Genomic DNA, 17,202 nt, shown 5'->3' with positions numbered 1-17,202 from the left:
ATCAACAGTTCAAATGTAGCTTGTTTGCACAGTACAGTTCTTAAAAGGTTAAAAAATACTGCGAAAATATTGGCAGCTGGCAAGGTTGATTCATGGACACAGATGTCACCATCAGACCATTGCAGTCTTCTCCTGGACAGCATGAAGCTTTACTCGGAGGAGATTTTCGGAAACCCAGGAGATTAAAAAAACGTAAATTCCAATCTCTCCTTTAGCCGGCAAGCACAGGAGCCTATGTTCTCACTCCTGAAATTAAGCTCCTTTAGCTCTCATCTAAGTGGCTGGGCAGAGCCTTGGGCTCTTGCGGTTCTTCCCTTGCCCGAACTTCACCCGACGCCAGCAAAGCCAGGAAGGCTTTGGAGGGCGTTGAAGGCATCTAGCCCTTCACAGACGGCGCTTAGCAGTTAACAGGATCAGCACCTCAGCGACTTGCAGGCTGTCCATCACCTCAGATGCCTTACAGTTTTTAAATTATGCAACGCCCACCATATGTAATTAGCTAAGTAAGCCGCTTTCACTTAACCTCAAATGTTTGTAATGCTTATAATCCTGGTTGGGTATCTGTATAAAGGAGCTCTTTGTTAAGGGCAGAAGGGAGCAATTTTCTTCTATAAGAAAACCAGGGACTTGACACGGATGTAAAGCTAAATGTTTGAAAGATCGCTTTTGTTTGGCAAACAGTGGAGTTTTGGGGGTTGTTTTTGGAGGTCCCAATGTTTAAACTTATTTAGCAAGTGGTCTGGCACTAGCCATACATGCAAAAGCAGCTTGCCTATGGTGAGTCCTGTCCCAGTCAGCTATAGGCATCCTAGCTATTTTTCCTTCTAGTCCTTTCTTACTCCTGTTTCAGCAAGTCTAACACCAACATCAAGTCCCTTCCTGGGATGAAAACCTGTGAGTTCACCAGCAAGCATGGAGCTTCAGCTTTGGCCCATTTTGGTTTCTTTGTTGGAAAAGCTGAACAGTTGGATGCTCTTGGTGATGCTTGTCACATTCCTTTTGATTACTGACTTTGTGAGAAAGAGGCGTCCCAGGAATTTCCCTCCAGGGCCACAGCTCTTTCCTTTTGTGGGAACCATTGTGGACTTAAGGCAGCCCCTCCATCTTGAGATGCAGAAGGTAAGGACATTTCTCCTACTGATAATATTTTACCTCCTCAGTGACTTTTGTCACCTAACCTGCAAAGCAAAGGTAGGTCCTGAAGAACAAGCTGTATATTAACCATGTATGATAGCAATAATTCTTGGTTTTATCCCTTACCACCACCTCCTCTTCCATGGGAGTTGGAAGGTTTGACGGAAAAGAAACTCGTACCAGAGGAAAGCCTCCTCTTTCTTCCCGTTGGACCATGGCCATTTTGTGCATGAGCCCAGGAAGGGTTTGGAGGAGCCATGCCAGACCGGGGGAGGGATGGCAATTGCTATGTGAAAAACTAATTGTTAGGACAATGCAGATCATGTCTCGAAGTTGTCTTTGTTCAGAGGCCAACAATTTGCCCCATTACATCTGAAATAAACATTAAGGCCCAGAGTTAACCTTCTCCATGGCTGCTTCTGTACCACAGGAAGAGGCAGAGATAGCTCTAGAAAGGTTTTCAGAGCTTTGACTCCCACCATAGCCAATGACACACGCTGTGTACCTTGTCTGAAAAAGTGGGAGAAAAGGTTCTGGCATGCTGGTTGCAAATACCTTTTTAGTGACTTTTTGTCTCTCACTTTTACTTAAAAGATTGACACCATCCTATCTACCCCAGATTTTCACAGCCCACTAGCATAGCTGTCACCAGGGGAACCTTTGAGGAAGGCTGAGACAGTATGCGCGGGATATTGGGTCAATGATGCATAGTTGTTACTAATAAAATTAATCGCATTAATTTACGCACATACAATGACAGAGCTGACCATTTGACCTCAGGCAGATTTCGTAAGTCACCAGGTCAGTTCAGGGTGACCGTGTGTGTCCCTCTTACAGAGTCACACCTAGGAGTACATGGACTGAGACGTTGGCAAAGCAGAGCCCAAGAGAGGGCATAATTGTCCTTTGCTCTTATACATCAGGGAGTTAAGTACTGCAGAGGAGAGAATAATGCTAGCAATGTCCATGCAAGGAAAATGGCTATAAATTGGCTATAAATGCATTCAGGCTTAAAATTAGAGGAAGTTTTCTAAGCATCAGCAGTTGGAGCCACTTTCCAAGTGTGATAGCTGGAGCAAGAAGCCTCACTACTTCAGACAAAGTTGGTGAAGAGGACTATGTGTTGTGCCCTGCTCTCAGCAGCAAGAGCCTTGGCTTGGAGACCCAGGGGGTGCCTTTGCTTATTGTGAAGGAGAAACAGGTGCCCATCAGTCCACAAAGCAAAAAAGGCCTTTGTTACAATTAATAACAGCTGGATGAAAGCCATTTCGTACCTATTAAAGAATATGAGCAAACCAGCCCTCCTGCACTGCATACAGCTCACTAACATTTCCTATGCCATCTCCAGCCTTCACAGAATAGTTGAGGTTGTGTGGGACCTGCGGAAGATTTGGGTTTGCATTTTTCTTAGGTCCACCCCATTGCTCCAAGTGGAACTAAATTCAAAGTCAGATGCAGGCCTTCTCCAGGCTAGTTCTGAAAATCTCCATCTTCTTGCACTCAGAGGGCAATGAACTCTCTTTCAGCTCTCCGCTCGCTATGGGAAGATTTTCAGCGTGCAGTTTGGAAGTCTGACTTTTGTGGTAGTCAGTGGGTACCAGATGGTGAGAGAAGCTCTTGTCCACCAGGCTGAAATATTTGCAGATCGGCCAAATATTCCACTTCTCCAAGAAATTTTTAGAGGCTTTGGTAAGTACAGCTTCCGAGATTTTGCCACAAACATTTCATCTACTTGCAGTGATAACAATCAGAGTGAAAGAAGGCTGAATTCAACCCTCGGTAACCGTGCCAATAAAAGTTTGTGCACAGAAGGCAAGTGCTGAAGTGGGTCTAATAACCTCACAGGTGTATATTTGAATTTGTCTGGGGTTTAGGGATGATGCTGGGCTCAAAATCAGGTAATGACCTGGATGAAAGATGACACATAAAAGCAAGCTGTCCACTTGTGATGGGCACACTTGAAGAGTTTTCCCCTTGCCTTTCTCTGCCCAGGCTGCACATAGCTCCAGAGGCGGGGTATGGAGCTCCTGCCTGCAGCTCTGCCAACAGCGTGATAGTACTTAGAGTATTTTGGCTTACACCTTTTTTTCCCACGCAAAGTGACAAAGTAGCAAATCCATAAAGCTAGATCTTTAGCATAAGCCAATTAGTCTTGAATTTTAATTCCCAGGCAAAGCTATGGTTTCTCAATGTCTGCAGTTCTTGTTTGCTTTGGTCTGGGGTTTATAAGACCAATGGCCATTTCTGAATCCCACCACCCATATTCAACACAGAATCTTTGCTTGCTTTTTCCGCCCACAGGGCTCATATCATCAAATGGGCATATATGGAGGCAGCAGAGAAAGTTTGCTTCAGCAACACTGAAAAGCATTGCTGTAAGTTTTGAGGAAAAAGTGCAAGAGGAGAGCCGGTATCTTGTGGAGGCGATCGAGGAAGAGAAAGGTAGGCAGCCCACGTGCAGCACCGTGCCCAAACCTTTCACCTAGCCTTTTGCCAGATGAAGGGAGAGAAGTAAAACTTCCCCCGGTGTGACTCCTAACATGCAGGCCATTCCTACAATAGCACAAATTTCTATCTTATGCTTCCACACTGTGCCTTTTAGAACTTCTTCCAGACCTCAGGTCCCCAATTTCATTCCTTCCTTATTAATATTAAGCAAATATATGCTAGGTGTTTATTAAAGTGCTGATGTTTATGTGGCTAAGAAAGCCTTTTCTCTACCCTGCGAAGGTATAAATGCAGCTCTCATGATAACAAGCACGTACGCTCAAAGGCGTTAACCTCTGCCTGTCCCTGGTTTTGCAAAGTATTTTAAAACTTGTTTAGTCAGGCTTTCCTTTTGTATCATGCACAGATGAAGCATGTGCCTTGCTCTTTTATGGTCCAGCTTTTAAGAACTGCCAGAGGGATATTAGTAAGAATAATTTGTATGTTGGTACATGGGTGATGCTGCACTTCAGCTTTAAATAGAAGCAGATGGGGTTTAGCTAATTCTATGGAGCTATATATAGTAAACAAGAAAGATCTAAATAGGAATTGTGAAATTATATACTGAACTTGCTCCATTTTAATTGCTGTTGCACTGAACAGTCCAAATACTTCATGTTGCCAATTGATTATAGTCCTTTACGGTCCTAATCAATAAACTAATTAAGCTGCTGTTTTGGGCCTTTCTTCCCATTAGTAATGACAAATAGTGATCATGTCCATCACTCCGGTATCTGAGCACCAGCCCAGCTTAATTACTTTCTCACGGAGTGGAGAGATCAGCAGTCCTGTGCGTGGTGCCTTGCATTTCAACGCGATGCTCCCCACAGTATCGACAGCAGCTCAGGGCTGTGCAGGACTCATTACTGCTTTTAGGCTCTTGTGTCACGGCAAGCAGCTCTGGGCTGCCTAAACATGCCCGAGGAGATGATGGCCTCTGCTCGATAGCCCTCCTGAGGAAAGCAGGTGCGATGAGCATCAGGCCACACAACACTCTTTTAGGAGCCTATGGGCCACATGAGCCATCTCTGGATTTTCACAAAGGCCAGCATAAAGGCATTTCTGCAGTGTGATTTGTCTTGAGCTCCCTGCCCCAGGCTCTCTCGGTGTTTAAGATGGACACCAAAACCACATTGGAGCACACAAACCCATACCTGCTTGTTTTCCCTGGGAAGCCTTTCAGACCCAGCTTCAGCAGCTCTGTGTTAACATCAGTGTGTGCCAGCAGCCTGGGTTCGAGGGAAGGGGATGTCCTCAGGGAGAGGGCACTGTGGCACACAGTGCTCAACTTTCAGCAGGGTGATAGGGTTTTGGGGAGCCCAAGACATGGGGCAAAGCCTCAGCACCACCACTGGTGAGAGGCAGGGGAGGTCTCACCCCAGCTTCACATCTGTAGGTCGAGTACAGAATGTTTTATCTGAGAGTTAAGAACAAGCTCCGTGGCTTTCATTTTGTTCCCTCCAGGACAACCATTTGACCCTCATTACAAAATTAACAGCGCTGTTTCAAACATTATCTGTTCCATAACTTTTGGGAACCGGTTCGACTACCATGACAATAACTTCCAGGAGTTGCTGCACTTGCTTGTGGAAACACTGCTGCTCATAGGAAGCTTCTGGGGCCAGGTAAAGCCAGTCTGCCACTTTTGTAACTTCAGCTCCATGTAAGTGCTTGGAAACAAGTTTCTACGGTACTGAAGTAATCTGTTTTTCCCTGTAAAAAAAGGTCGTGCTATAAGGGAAATGATCATGGGTATTGTTTTACATGAGGCTGGGTTAATCCATTAAATCCATCAGGAATGCAGGCAAGCAAGTTAAAATTATTGAGGCACATGGACAAAAAAGATTGTGGGATTGTAAAGCCAACCTTATACCTGACAGAACAGAAAAGCAACAGAAAAATCTTTAAAGTCACTGTGTTTCTACCAAAAGAAGAGGAAATATTCATAGCACTCAGTGAAAATTCCCTCCTCCCCCACCCCTTTCCCAGCCAGCTTCTCAAATACTTTTATTTTATGACCAGAAGAACTCAGAGGCATGGTTTATAAGAAAGCAGGCAGCTCTGGGACTGGATGCCATAGCTCCTGCATGGCCGTATGCTGTGGGCTGGGTCAGTTCTTGCTCTCTCTGACACTCATTTCTGACCCCAGCAGCCACTTCCAACCTGCCCTTTGCAAGAGGTGACAGCGTCGGCCACCCAGTGTCAGAAAACTTCATCAGCAGTAAACATCTGCCTTATTCTTATCTTGTTTCTACTTGCTTGCATGTGTAACTATATTGACCTTTGTAGCAAAACTGTTTTTTTTTCCTGATAGCAAGCGGAGCTAATAAATTGTAGTACCGTCTCAGCTGTCATGCCCTGCTTTTCTTTTTAACCCAAGAAGTGCTCTTCTGTTCTGATTTCTCACCAGCTGTATAACGCTTTTCCTTTGATAATGAGATGGCTACCAGGGCCCTTCCAGAAAATCTTCAGGCACTGGGAGAAACTTCAGCGCTTTGTGAAGGGTGTGATCATGAAACACAAGGAGGAGTTGGACCAGTCTGAGTCTGGCGATTACATTGACTGTTACCTGAAGGAAATAGAGAAGGTGAGAGGGAAATACCTAAAGCTTAACCCCAAAAACGAGCAGACAAGGCTCAAGGCAGTTTTGTTAGAGGGGCCTTCTCGTTCACATCCAACTTGAGCAGCAGCAGGAGTCTGATCATTTTGAAAATGCACAGATTTTTTTTATTTTTATTTTTCATTTGGAAGTATTTACACTTTATCTTCTTCCATTTTTCATTCTGTCACGCGATGTAGGAGGTTTCTCAGGGAATGTGTTTAGGTTTCTGTGAGAACTCACAGGACGGTGCTTGTTGTGGTGAAACTTCACATTTAGAAATGCTACCTGCTTTTAAAAGTTGCAATACAGCAGACTTTGAGGCAGGCTTTGGGGGAAACCTCACACTTTAATGACAGTAAGGGATAACAATTTCGAAGTCCAAGGGTGGTATAATAAAAGACTCGAGTTACAGACAGATGGCTTTGGATTTGGGTTTTGAAAGCATCCCCTTCCTACTAAGGACTTCCACTCTTTTCTTTTTACCCAAGTTTAAGGGTGACACAAGCTCTTATTTCCACGAGGAAAACCTGCTCTGCTCCACCCTGGACCTCTTCCTGACTGGGACGGAGACGACGGCGACTGCCATCCGCTGGGCTCTGCTCTACATGGCCGCGTACCCCCACATTCAGGGTAGGGCCACCAATGTGTCCATCACTATACAGCCCCAAAACAGATAATTGAAACAGAAAATGGAGTTGTTTCCAGGTTCACCATGTTGGACAGGCCTGTGGTCCAGCTTTCTTATTGGGAACTTTTTGAGCATAGTTCTTTTTTGTATTTTTTTTTTTTGTTTGGTTTCTGTAGAGAAAGTGCAGCTCGAAATTGACGCCGTGATCGGCCAGTGCCGCCAGCCCACCGTGGAGGACAAGGAGCACATGCCCTACACCAGCGCGGTGCTGAGCGAAGTGCTGCGGATGGGCAACATCGTGCCGCTGGGGGTACCCAGGATGTCCACCAGCGACACCACCCTGGCTGGCTTCCACCTGCCCAAAGTATGCCAGGACAGCAGCCCCCTCCTCACCCCACCAGCATGGGGTCTTCACGGCCCCAGTCCCAAATCTCACCTGGAGGCACCAGCCTGCAGGATCTAACAGAGATATCTCAGCTCTGTAGAAAACAGGAGCTGTCCTGATGGACACTGTAGGGCTGTTACGGGTCTCGCCTCCTTACAGGGGAGAATTGTAAGATCCTCTTGTGTTGGTCATAACTTTCAGTTTTACAAAGTTTTGTTTCATACAAGATGCCTTCCATGAATTACATGAGCAGAGGCCCAAGAAAAATAGGAAAGCAAGCAGCTTGGATTTGTTAATTCCACAGAGTATTAAAAATAATCTATTAAAAGTAGCACTCGATAAAAGCCAAGTAATACTTATTGACGTGTATACGTTGTTCTGGCATTATGAAAGCAAATATGAGATTTGGATAGATTGAGTGTCTTCCATGGACATGATTAGTTGTTTCTTGGTAAATTAAAAATGAAAAATCTGGGCATTTTGCTGCACATTGATTGGAATATTTTTCTTTCTCTGACAGAGGATGTGAAGGTAAACCAGACACAGTTTTAATAAAAAGCACAGTGAAAAGGATCAATAAAAAAAATTATTTGGTTAAGTTGCTTCCAATTCCTCTGGGAACACAATTTTATTGGTTTAAAGTTGGTTTATGTTAACATCACCAGTGACAGCAGCACAAGGTACAGATCAACAGCACAGTGATAGACCGTGGCACATAGAAGTGAACAATCCTGCAGGCTTTCACCCTCATTTAACCATGTTGGTTAGGAAAAACATGTTGTGCTTAGTAGTTTACTTTGTGTGTAGAGCAGAGCTAATAATAAACTAGTCTGACAGCACATCGGCTCTTCTTCCCCATGCAAACTCCTGCTTCCTCCACCTCTTGCAGGGCACCACGGTGATGACCAGCCTGACTTCGATAATGTTTGACAAAAACGTGTGGGAGACCCCAGACACCTTTAATCCTGAACATTTCCTGGAGAACGGCCAGTACAGGAGGCGGGAGGCTTTCCTGCCCTTCTCTGCAGGTAGTAAGATGTATGGGGAGATGGGTTTGCTGTTTGCAACGCTTTCTTTTTTCCCCCTGCCAGAGCAGGGGGAACTGCTCCATGTCCAGCTTTCTGCCTCTAATAGCAGCCCATGCCTGGCATTTCCCACAGTGAAAATCCCCTGGCAATTAATATCGACTGCTCTGAGCCGAAGGGAAATCAATTCTGTTATTGCAGGATGAAAAATAAGGCTTTTTCCTCCTGCAAGAGCTGTGTAAATGGGCTCTGTTTTTTTTTTGACGAGTCTCCCCTCTTCGCCCATCCGAACAACCGCTGCTGTTTGCAGAGCAGGAAACTTCTGGGGACGGTTTCTGTACGATGTGTGGGTGAACATTGCCACCTAACCTTGCTAGGAAGAAAAGCTCCTGCAGCCCGTGCAATCCAGCGCAGGCGAGAGAAGCCTGGAGGCAGTGGAGACCCCAAACCAGGCCCCTCAGACCCCAGACATCGCCCTCCCTCATGTCCCACTGGCCCCACAGCCCCTTCAAGCCCCCATCTCCTTGCACAACACAACTCCCCAGGGGCTGCTGCAGCAGCTATCAAGGACAATGCTTAAACCTCGCTCCACACACAGTGCAGATTTTTTCCTGCTTTTCCAGGCAAGCGGGCTTGTCCAGGGGAGCAGCTGGCCAGGACCGAGCTCTTCATCTTCTTCACCGCCCTGCTGCAGAAATTCACCTTCCAGGTGCCAGCCGGTGCCAAGCTGAGCTTCGCCTTCACGCTCAGCCTCACGCGCTGCCCAAGGCCCTTCCAGCTCTGCGCTCTGCCTCGCTGCTGATGCTCCTGAGCCCCCTCCTTGCTGCTTTGGCTCCTCACGCACTGGAAAATGCCCCATTTCCCAACCACCCCCTTAGATTTTGGGCTGCAACGTCGAGTCACAGACATCTAGCACCCAGCGGCCTTGCTTGACCTGCGGGCAGTGGTAGCAAGGGTAGGAGGGCCGCACTCTGCACACTGCGATAAGGAAAGCCTTTGGGACACTTCCCTTTATCTCCTGCCCCCTCCCTCTATCAGTTTGATAAAATACATGAACTCTAAAGCCCTATGATTTCATCTCCACCCTCAGCAGCTCCCAGAAAGTTCTGGGCTCTTGCCCAGCACCATTATGGACACCCAGGGTGTCACAGCAGATCCTGAGCCTCAGGAGGCCTCAGGCCTGGGGACTGCACATTCCTCACAACACCCTCACAACGCTGCTTGCTTTTCCTATGGAAAGCCCATATCTAAGCAGACATTTTTGCAGAGGAAACATGCATTTTTTACTCCCATATATGTGGAAATTTTAAGGAGGTTACAAGGTGGTAGTAGCAGCCCAAGCAGGATGGCACAAGGAGCTGCGTCTCCAGCAGGTCTCCAGAAATACGATATTGAAATTGTACGAGCAGGAAAGGCTTATCCCGTATGAGAAACTAAGATGTGTTTTTGCAGTAGAACATGTTTTTTGAAGTAGAGTGTGTTTTTGCAGCAGAAAACTAACTTTCTGTGATCAGAGAGAGTTGTGTAGCCATAACAAAGAGAAGTGCTAAGCAGATAAGTAGACAGTAGAAGGCCTCAGTGTTCCAAAATAAGGTAAAAGACTAAGAAAAACAGGATGAGCAGTGTGGGAAGAGTAAAAAAGAAAAAAAAAAAAAAAAAAAGACCACAAGTTCTCAAAACATAAAAAAAAGAAAAAAAGGATAAATTAAAGAGTCGATCAAAAACAATTGTACATATATGGTATAGAGGAGCGTCGAGTAGCTTGTGAACCTGTAGTACTCTGCCAGTGAGGAAACAGGGGAGATGATCAGGTGTTGGGTAACGGGGAATAAAAGGTTATGACACGGTTACTGTAACGTGCTCCTAATTGGCAGGACGCCCACCATTGCAACTGCAAATAAAATAGCTTCACAGAAGATCCTGTCTGAAGAAAATTATTGCGATTTTTCTCACAGCCGAGAGGTCTGTGCTCGTAAAACACACGACATGGAAGAAAAGCCCTGGGGCCATGCTCAGAGGCCTCTCTGCAGCCCCAAGCTCAGCAGGTGGCCCTGGGGCACGGCACAGGGCCGTGACAGAGACCCTGCTCCTGCCCACACTGGGGCCTCCCTGGAAAAAAGCCCACTGAGTATGTGACTAGTGGGGAATTTTTCCAGTTATGCAACCAGACTTTAACACTTAGAAATCCCATATTGTCTCCTATGTGCTTTAATAGTCACAGCACAGACCTTTTCCACTCTTTTTTTCCCTCTGACCATTTGTAAGTGACTTTTCTGCGTGCACACTTGCAGGACACTGGTTATTTCACAGGAAAGCTGGATTAATTCGTGTTTCCTTTCCCCTGGGCTCGGAGCCCTCGCTGTGCAGTGGCAGATCTGGGCCACATGGGAGAGTCCTCTGCTCAGCCCTGCGCCTCCCACTGCTCTCGCAGCCGGACTCTAACCGGTTGCTTTAATCCTACTGTAGTTTTAATTAATGTTTCGCGGTTACAGGTGCCTAAGGTGCCTTTTTAATTTTTTTTTTTTCGTTTTTTCCTAATAGAGTAAAAAAAAAAAAAAAAAAAGATCTGTGGGCTTTTTCCACCTATGGAGTTTTCAGAGCCACTCAGGACTGGACACTGGTTTCTCTCCATTTTTATCCATTCCGGTGCAGGTCTGACCTCTGGTGTGTGGGTACAGCTTGTTTTGTTTGCATTGGCTTCACAAACAAATTTTGATCCCTTCCACTTTAAACTTGCCTTTCCCTGTTACGTTAATGCTTATAATGCTTCCTTCTCTACTCACACTCTCACACTGCTTCGTGGGAGAGAATAAACGGTTGCACGCTTTTATTTTTTCCCCCAATTCAGTGGTAAAAATAAACGGGAAAAAAAAAGGAAAAAAAAAAAAAAGAGAAAAAAAAGAAGGAAAAAAAAAGTTTGTAAAGACCCCATGCAATAAAGACAGGAGGCATGAACTTGTTTATTACGTGTTTATTTTATGAGTGGAACATCTCATGTGAGTGAAAGGGAACGTGTGCATTTCCGCATGCCGATGCCTAAGTGTGCTTGAAAGCCAGAGATAAAAAGAGGTGTTCCCCTAAAACAGGCCCTTTCCCCTTTAAGCTCCATGGCAGAGCAGCGATTCAGCTTGTCCAAGTTTATCAGGTGTGCGGGTCACGCAGCAGCCTCGCCCCCTTGCACATGGAGTGCCCCTGTGGCACTTGGCCATCTCTGCGTTGCTGTCAGCTCCGGATGTCCCCAGAGCGAAGCAGCTGGAGCTGGCTCCTCCATCCTAACGTACGTGAAAATGAAGCGTGGTGTGTGCGTGGTCAGACACTCGGGTGGCAGCGGGACCCGGCCTCATTAGCAAAAGCAGCGGGAAGGGAAGTCTGCGGGCTGGGAGCAGGGCTAGCGTCACCGCTGGGGCAGGACGCGACCATTCCTAGAAGCTGCTTCAGAGTGCAGACGAGTTCACATCCTACCCTCACCACCACGCGGAGACGTACCCTCGCCCCGTGAGTCAGCAAGCTTGTCAAGGTTTTGTGCAACCTTATATCGCACATCCCAGCTGAACCCGGCTCACTCTAGGACTGTGTGTACCAAGAGGCAGTTGCCGCGAGCGAGGACAGCGAGAGGTGCTTGGACAGGGGCCGGGACCGTCACGGTGAGGGGACGGCGGCGGTGCCAGGAGGGTTTAATCCCTGCCCTGCAAGACTCGTTTCTGTGCTCTGCAGGAGGAGGCTGATCTCTGGGGCTTTGTAAGGCGGCAGTGGGGAGGTGGGAGGAGAGAGGGGGACGGGAGGTGCTGTTTCGTGGGGTAGTTTTAATGGGATCAGAGTTGATGTGTGAGTTGGCTCAGGAAGGGATTTAATCAAACAGGCCTCACGAAACCTGAGGGGGCAGGAGTCCGAAGGCCACCTGGAGGCCAGGCCAGCCCCAGCCTCACCGCACGGCTCTGTGTGCCCCCCGCTTCACCCGCACACCTTCCCTGCCCTGCTGTGTGCCGAGCTCGCCACCACCAATGCTGCGCCTCGTCTGGGATGGCATCTCCTTCCAGGTGCTCTTCGTCTTCCTCTTCGTCTTCCTGCTCGTCGCTGACTACATGAAGCGGAGAAAGCCCAAGGGTTACCCCCCAAGCCCCTTTGCCTTCCCCTTTGTGGGAAACACGCAATTTCTGAACTTGTCAGACCCTCTAGTCACGATGCAGAAGGTAAGGGGTGTTTGCAGCATTGCACGGGGGTCAACCCAACCCAACCCAACCCATCCCAACCCAACCCAACAAAGCCCCACAGCCCACGAGGACTCGGAGGGCTCACCCAGGGGGCCAGGAGCTTGGCTCTCAATCAGCAGCAACGTAGATGAAGTTTGCCCAGGTACAAGGAGCCAGTCAATGAATAAAGGGCATGGCACAATGCCACGGGTCCAACCGCGGCTGCAGGTGCATCAGATAGGAGTGAAAAGGCTTTGGGGAGGGCGTGAAACAAGAGTTGTTTAACTCAGCTGAGGCTTGCAAGGCCCGGAAAATGCAACCTGGAGAGCTTTACTTGGTTTATTTCACATGTACACCAACTCCTGAACACTGATTCAGAAAATGAGGAGAGATCACATGCAATCAAGCCTATGCTTGTGCAACCATCCCCTCTTCTCTCCTAAGCTTAGCTTCCCCATTTGCAATTTTGCATTGCAAATGTTCCTGTCCTTCACTGCAGGACACCAGGGCTGTCCCTGTCCCAACAGACAAATTCTTTGTGAATGAATCCCCTTTTATTTAATTACCCTTTTCCCAGCTTATCGACAAATACGGGAACATCTTCAGCATGGAACTTGGCAGACAGAGATCAGTAGTTGTAAGCGGGCTGCAGCTGGTCAAGGAAGTCCTTGTAACCCAGGGAGACAACTTCTTGGATCGCCCTGAAGTGCCTATCAGTGCAGAGGTCTTCAGCAGCTTGGGTGAGTTACCACTGGGGACATGTGTCTGAGCCCCAATCATGGTGCTGACCCCGAAAAAGTGCCCAGGAATGAGGCTGGGGGACAGTGCCATGGTTTGGCACTGATGCCAACCAGAGCCATGGGCACGGGCGCACCCCAGGAGGAAGGGGCAGAGGTCCTGCTCCTCCTTGGGAAAGGCAGAGCCCTCACGCTTCTTCCCCCTGGAGAGGGCACCTGCCTTTGCTCACGGTGGGCTGTGTCTGCCAGGGCTGATCTCCTCCAACGGGCACCTGTGGAAGCAGCAGAGGAGGTTCACCTTGAGCACCTTCCGAAACTTTGGCCTGGGGAAGAGGAGCCTGGAGGAGCGGATACAGGAGGAGAGCAGATTCCTCGCCGAGGCGTTCAGGGAGGAGCAGGGTGAGGACCATGTCACACAGAAACCAGTCTGGCCCATTAAAATTTCCCCCGTGACTCACTGCGTGCTAATGCCTGCTGAAAATACCTCCGCTCACACGCAATGCCAGCACCCTGCCAGCATCCCAGCTTCATTCCAGGAGCGTTTTGCCCTCCAATTAACTGATGGCTGCAGCGAGGTAGTGCCCAAAGCCCACCTTTGGCTTACTGTTCCATTGCAATATTTATAAAATCTCGTGTGCCTATAAGCACCAATGTCTCCAGTTTATCCAAATGGCATTTGCTCTTCTGCAGGCATTTCCAACCTTCCTTTCCAAACAAAGATCTCCAGCAGGGTGCCCACCAGGGGCCACTCACTTCACTTCTACTTGTGGAATATTTTACCTCTGATGACTGTGTTTCCTCCTCCTTTTTTGTGGAGACTGGAAGAGAATTGATTGTTCCCTTTTCCTTCTCCAGGGAATCCCTTCGACCCTCACTTTAAAATCAATAACGCAGTCTCAAACGTCATCTGCTCCATCGTCTTCGGCAATCGGTTTGAGTACCACGATGAGGAATTCCAGAAACTGCTGCAGCTGATGGAAGAAACAGTTAGACTCCACGGGACCTTTATGAGCCAGGTACAGCCCTCCTGCCACCAGCACAGTCAGCAGGCAGTTTTTCAAGGCCATGGTTGCTTCTCTGGAGTCAACCTCAAAACCTGCAGCCTTTCTGTCACTGAACGTAGAGGGTAGGCCAAGCCCAGATGTTCTCCTCTGCTCTGGGACCAGGTTTTCCATGTGGGTTCCCACAGCTGTGTGGCCCCTCTCGCTCCCTGGAGGCATCCTGGTGAAGCTGCAGGCCCCACTGTGACTGAGTAGTGCACCAGTCACTCTCATAACAGAGACACCAATTTTTTTTGTAATGCTTTCCCGGAGCTAAGTTATTTCCACCTACTCCAGCAGTGTAGCAAGCGTGGCAGTGCAAGCTTCTCAAGCTTTGAAAATGGAAGTGGTTTTCCAGCCCTTTACTCAATTTGCTCTTTTTCTTTTCTGTCCAAAGCTGTACAACTTTTTCCCCACAATAGTACAGTTCCTGCCTGGATCCCACCAAAACATTTTTAGGAACTGGAAGTTGATGAAAAATTTTGTGATTGAGAGGATCGAAAAACACAAGGAGGACCGGAACCCCTCAGAGAGCCGGGACTTCATCGACAGCTACCTGGAGGAGATGACCAAGGTCAGCAAGCAGAGCAAACCCTTCTGCAGTGGGGATTAAAAGTCAGGAGGGACAAGAAACGAGCCCAAATTCTCCATCTGAGCTGCAGGGGTGGCCATAGCTGTGCTTAGGATGGACCCATCGGTGGGATGGGGCTGTATGGGGCTTGGGGCTTCTACCAAAGCCCTTGGGGTTGACGTGGTGCAGATGTGGTGCAGGCAAGTCCTCGCTGTTCGTGCAGCACTAACACACCTTTTTGTGAAGCCCAACAGCAGCAACTTGCGTGAGGAAAACCTGGTGGCGTGCACACTCGACCTGTTCTTTGCCGGGACCGAGACCACCTCCACTACTATCCGCTGGGCTCTACTCTACATGGCCATCTATCCCGAAATTCAAGGTACAGTTAGCAACGGGACTTTTGCTTGGTTTTAACTCTCACAGCTCGATGGGAGACTCTCTTTGAGAGAAAAAAACAGGAATCCCCCTGCACTCAAGGTAAAAACATTTTTTTCCAGGCCTCCCTTGGTGCTCCATGGCTGACCTGGGCTGGTCCTTCAGGGAGCCTCACGGCAAACACCCCACATTGTCCCCGTGTTGTTTTTTTAATGTTTTTGCTACATCTTGGCTGATCCTTGCTCTTCCCAAACAGCCCGCGTGCAGGCCGAGATCGATGCAGTGATCGGGCAGTCACGGCAGCCAGCCCTGGAGGACAGGAACAAGATGCCCTACACCAACGCTGTCATCCACGAGGTGCAGAGGAAAAGCAACATCATCCCCTTCAACGTGCCCAGGCTGACAGTGAAGGACACGGTCCTGGCTGGCTTCCTCGTGCCCAAGGTAACTCCACTCCTGAGCACCGAGGTGCAAGGAGGAGACTCCACCTCCCAGGCACAGTTTCGGGGCAGGGCCACTCGCTCGCAGGCAGGAGGCACCAACCCACAGCATCCCTACCCCTCGCAGAGCTCACTCCTAGCGATCCCGTGGGGGTTTCTCTGTCCAAACACCATCCTGGAGCAGGGTGAATCGTGCACACCCGGGCTGAACGCCATGGGGCAGGGCCCCTGCGCGCACCACTCAGGCAGGGATCCCTTATCACACTGCTGTGGTTTAGGTGAACTTCGGCCTGTGGTTGCAGCAAACAAAAACACTGCAGATGACAGAAGGTTGTAGGTATATAATGATCACAATCCAGCCACGTGATGGGTGATAAATACTCGCAACAGCTTTGACTATCGATGCTCTTCATGGGAAGGAGAAGGGAGGATAAAAATCCGCCTCCTGTTGGCAGCAGCAGAGAAGGTGCAAAGTGGTTTTCTTTTTCTCCTCTCAGGGCACTGTTATGATCCCAAATATAACCTCTGTGATGTTTGACAAGGAGGAGTGGGAAACCCCAAACACTTTTAACCCTGAGCATTTCCTGAAGGATGGCCAGTTCTGGAAAAGGGAGGCATTTATGCCATTTTCTGTAGGTAAGATTTGCTGGATTTGGGTGCTTCCGTCCTGAATCACTGGACTGGGTCTTCCAGCTGCACAATGGAGACAGCAAGCCACCCAGGCTGGGGGCAGCCTGTGCTGTAGCACCTTGGGAAGCTCAGTTTGGGTGCAAAACTGGTCTTTGAAGCGTGACGTGGGCAAGGCGGTGTGGGCTGGGTGACGCTCCTGCAGGGGGAGGCTTTTTTGGCAGAGAAAACAAGGCGGCAGGCAGTGAAGGCTGAAGGTGGGTGGCTGTCTCCGCAGGGAAACGTGCCTGCCTGGGTGAGCTGCTGGCACGCACCGAGCTCTTCCTCTTCTTCACAACGCTGCTCCAGAAATTCACCATCCAGGCTCCGCCGGACACCACCCTCAACCTCCAGTTCAGGCTGGGCATAACGCTGGCACCCCAGCCCTACAAGATCTGCGCCGTGCCGCGGTAGGCAAGCTGTGGCCACACTTCTTGGAGAGGGAGCAGCTTGGCTGCAAGGTGCCAACCTCCTGCCTGCAGGGAGAGGCTGGTTTTTCTTTTAAAGCAATCGCAAAATCATTTCTTCTTACAGACAGACCTTGCAGTCTGTATCAGATCAGAAAGGCAGTTAGTACAGGATCTGCCAGGGCACTTTTTGGGCTTGCAGCACAGCTGTGCAATGAATGAGGGACTGAGGGATTTCTTCATTTTATGATGGATGGCCAGAGATCACCTTGGCAAGAAAATTAGCAATGCTTTAGAGAATGCAATGTTCTCACTGTTAGCACTTGTTTTACAACATTAATACAGGTAGCAACTGGTAACATTTTTTGCTTTATCTTTGGCAAATAATTTGTAAACAAAAAAACAAACAGAAAACCTAACATCTCTCTTGTGCATCAATAAATGCTTCCTGAAACATTATTGTCATAAAGCGTTTTGCAAAGAGAAGAGCAGCTCAGGCACTTCCCAGCACTGTC

The 17,202-nt window shown here is 48.4% G+C and overlaps 2 protein-coding genes across 2 annotated transcripts; both read left to right on the top strand.

The window, feature by feature from the left end:
* Positions 1 to 854: 854 nt before the first annotated feature.
* Positions 855 to 11,243, top strand: LOC101796247 (cytochrome P450 2J2). The gene is made up of 9 exons (XM_027462670.3): positions 855 to 1,119; positions 2,661 to 2,823; positions 3,436 to 3,576; positions 5,086 to 5,246; positions 6,032 to 6,208; positions 6,712 to 6,853; positions 7,028 to 7,215; positions 8,126 to 8,264; positions 8,885 to 11,243. Exons 1-9 carry the CDS (start codon positions 913 to 915, stop codon positions 9,061 to 9,063), a joined length of 1,497 nt encoding a protein of 498 aa, XP_027318471.1. The 5' UTR covers positions 855 to 912; the 3' UTR covers positions 9,064 to 11,243.
* A 1,019-nt stretch (positions 11,244 to 12,262) lies between these two features.
* CYP2J2 (cytochrome P450 family 2 subfamily J member 2) lies at positions 12,263 to 17,146 on the top strand. Its single transcript, XM_072041718.1, has 9 exons — positions 12,263 to 12,451; positions 13,029 to 13,191; positions 13,438 to 13,587; positions 14,044 to 14,204; positions 14,626 to 14,802; positions 15,046 to 15,178; positions 15,431 to 15,618; positions 16,112 to 16,250; positions 16,519 to 17,146. Exons 1-9 carry the CDS (start codon positions 12,263 to 12,265, stop codon positions 16,692 to 16,694), a joined length of 1,476 nt encoding a protein of 491 aa, XP_071897819.1. The 3' UTR covers positions 16,695 to 17,146.
* Positions 17,147 to 17,202: the final 56 nt, after the last annotated feature.

This window comes from Anas platyrhynchos, chromosome 8, assembly GCF_047663525.1.
Source record: "Anas platyrhynchos isolate ZD024472 breed Pekin duck chromosome 8, IASCAAS_PekinDuck_T2T, whole genome shotgun sequence".
Lineage (NCBI taxonomy): Eukaryota > Metazoa > Chordata > Aves > Anseriformes > Anatidae > Anas > Anas platyrhynchos.
This window is presented reverse-complemented; position numbering and strand designations above follow the sequence as displayed.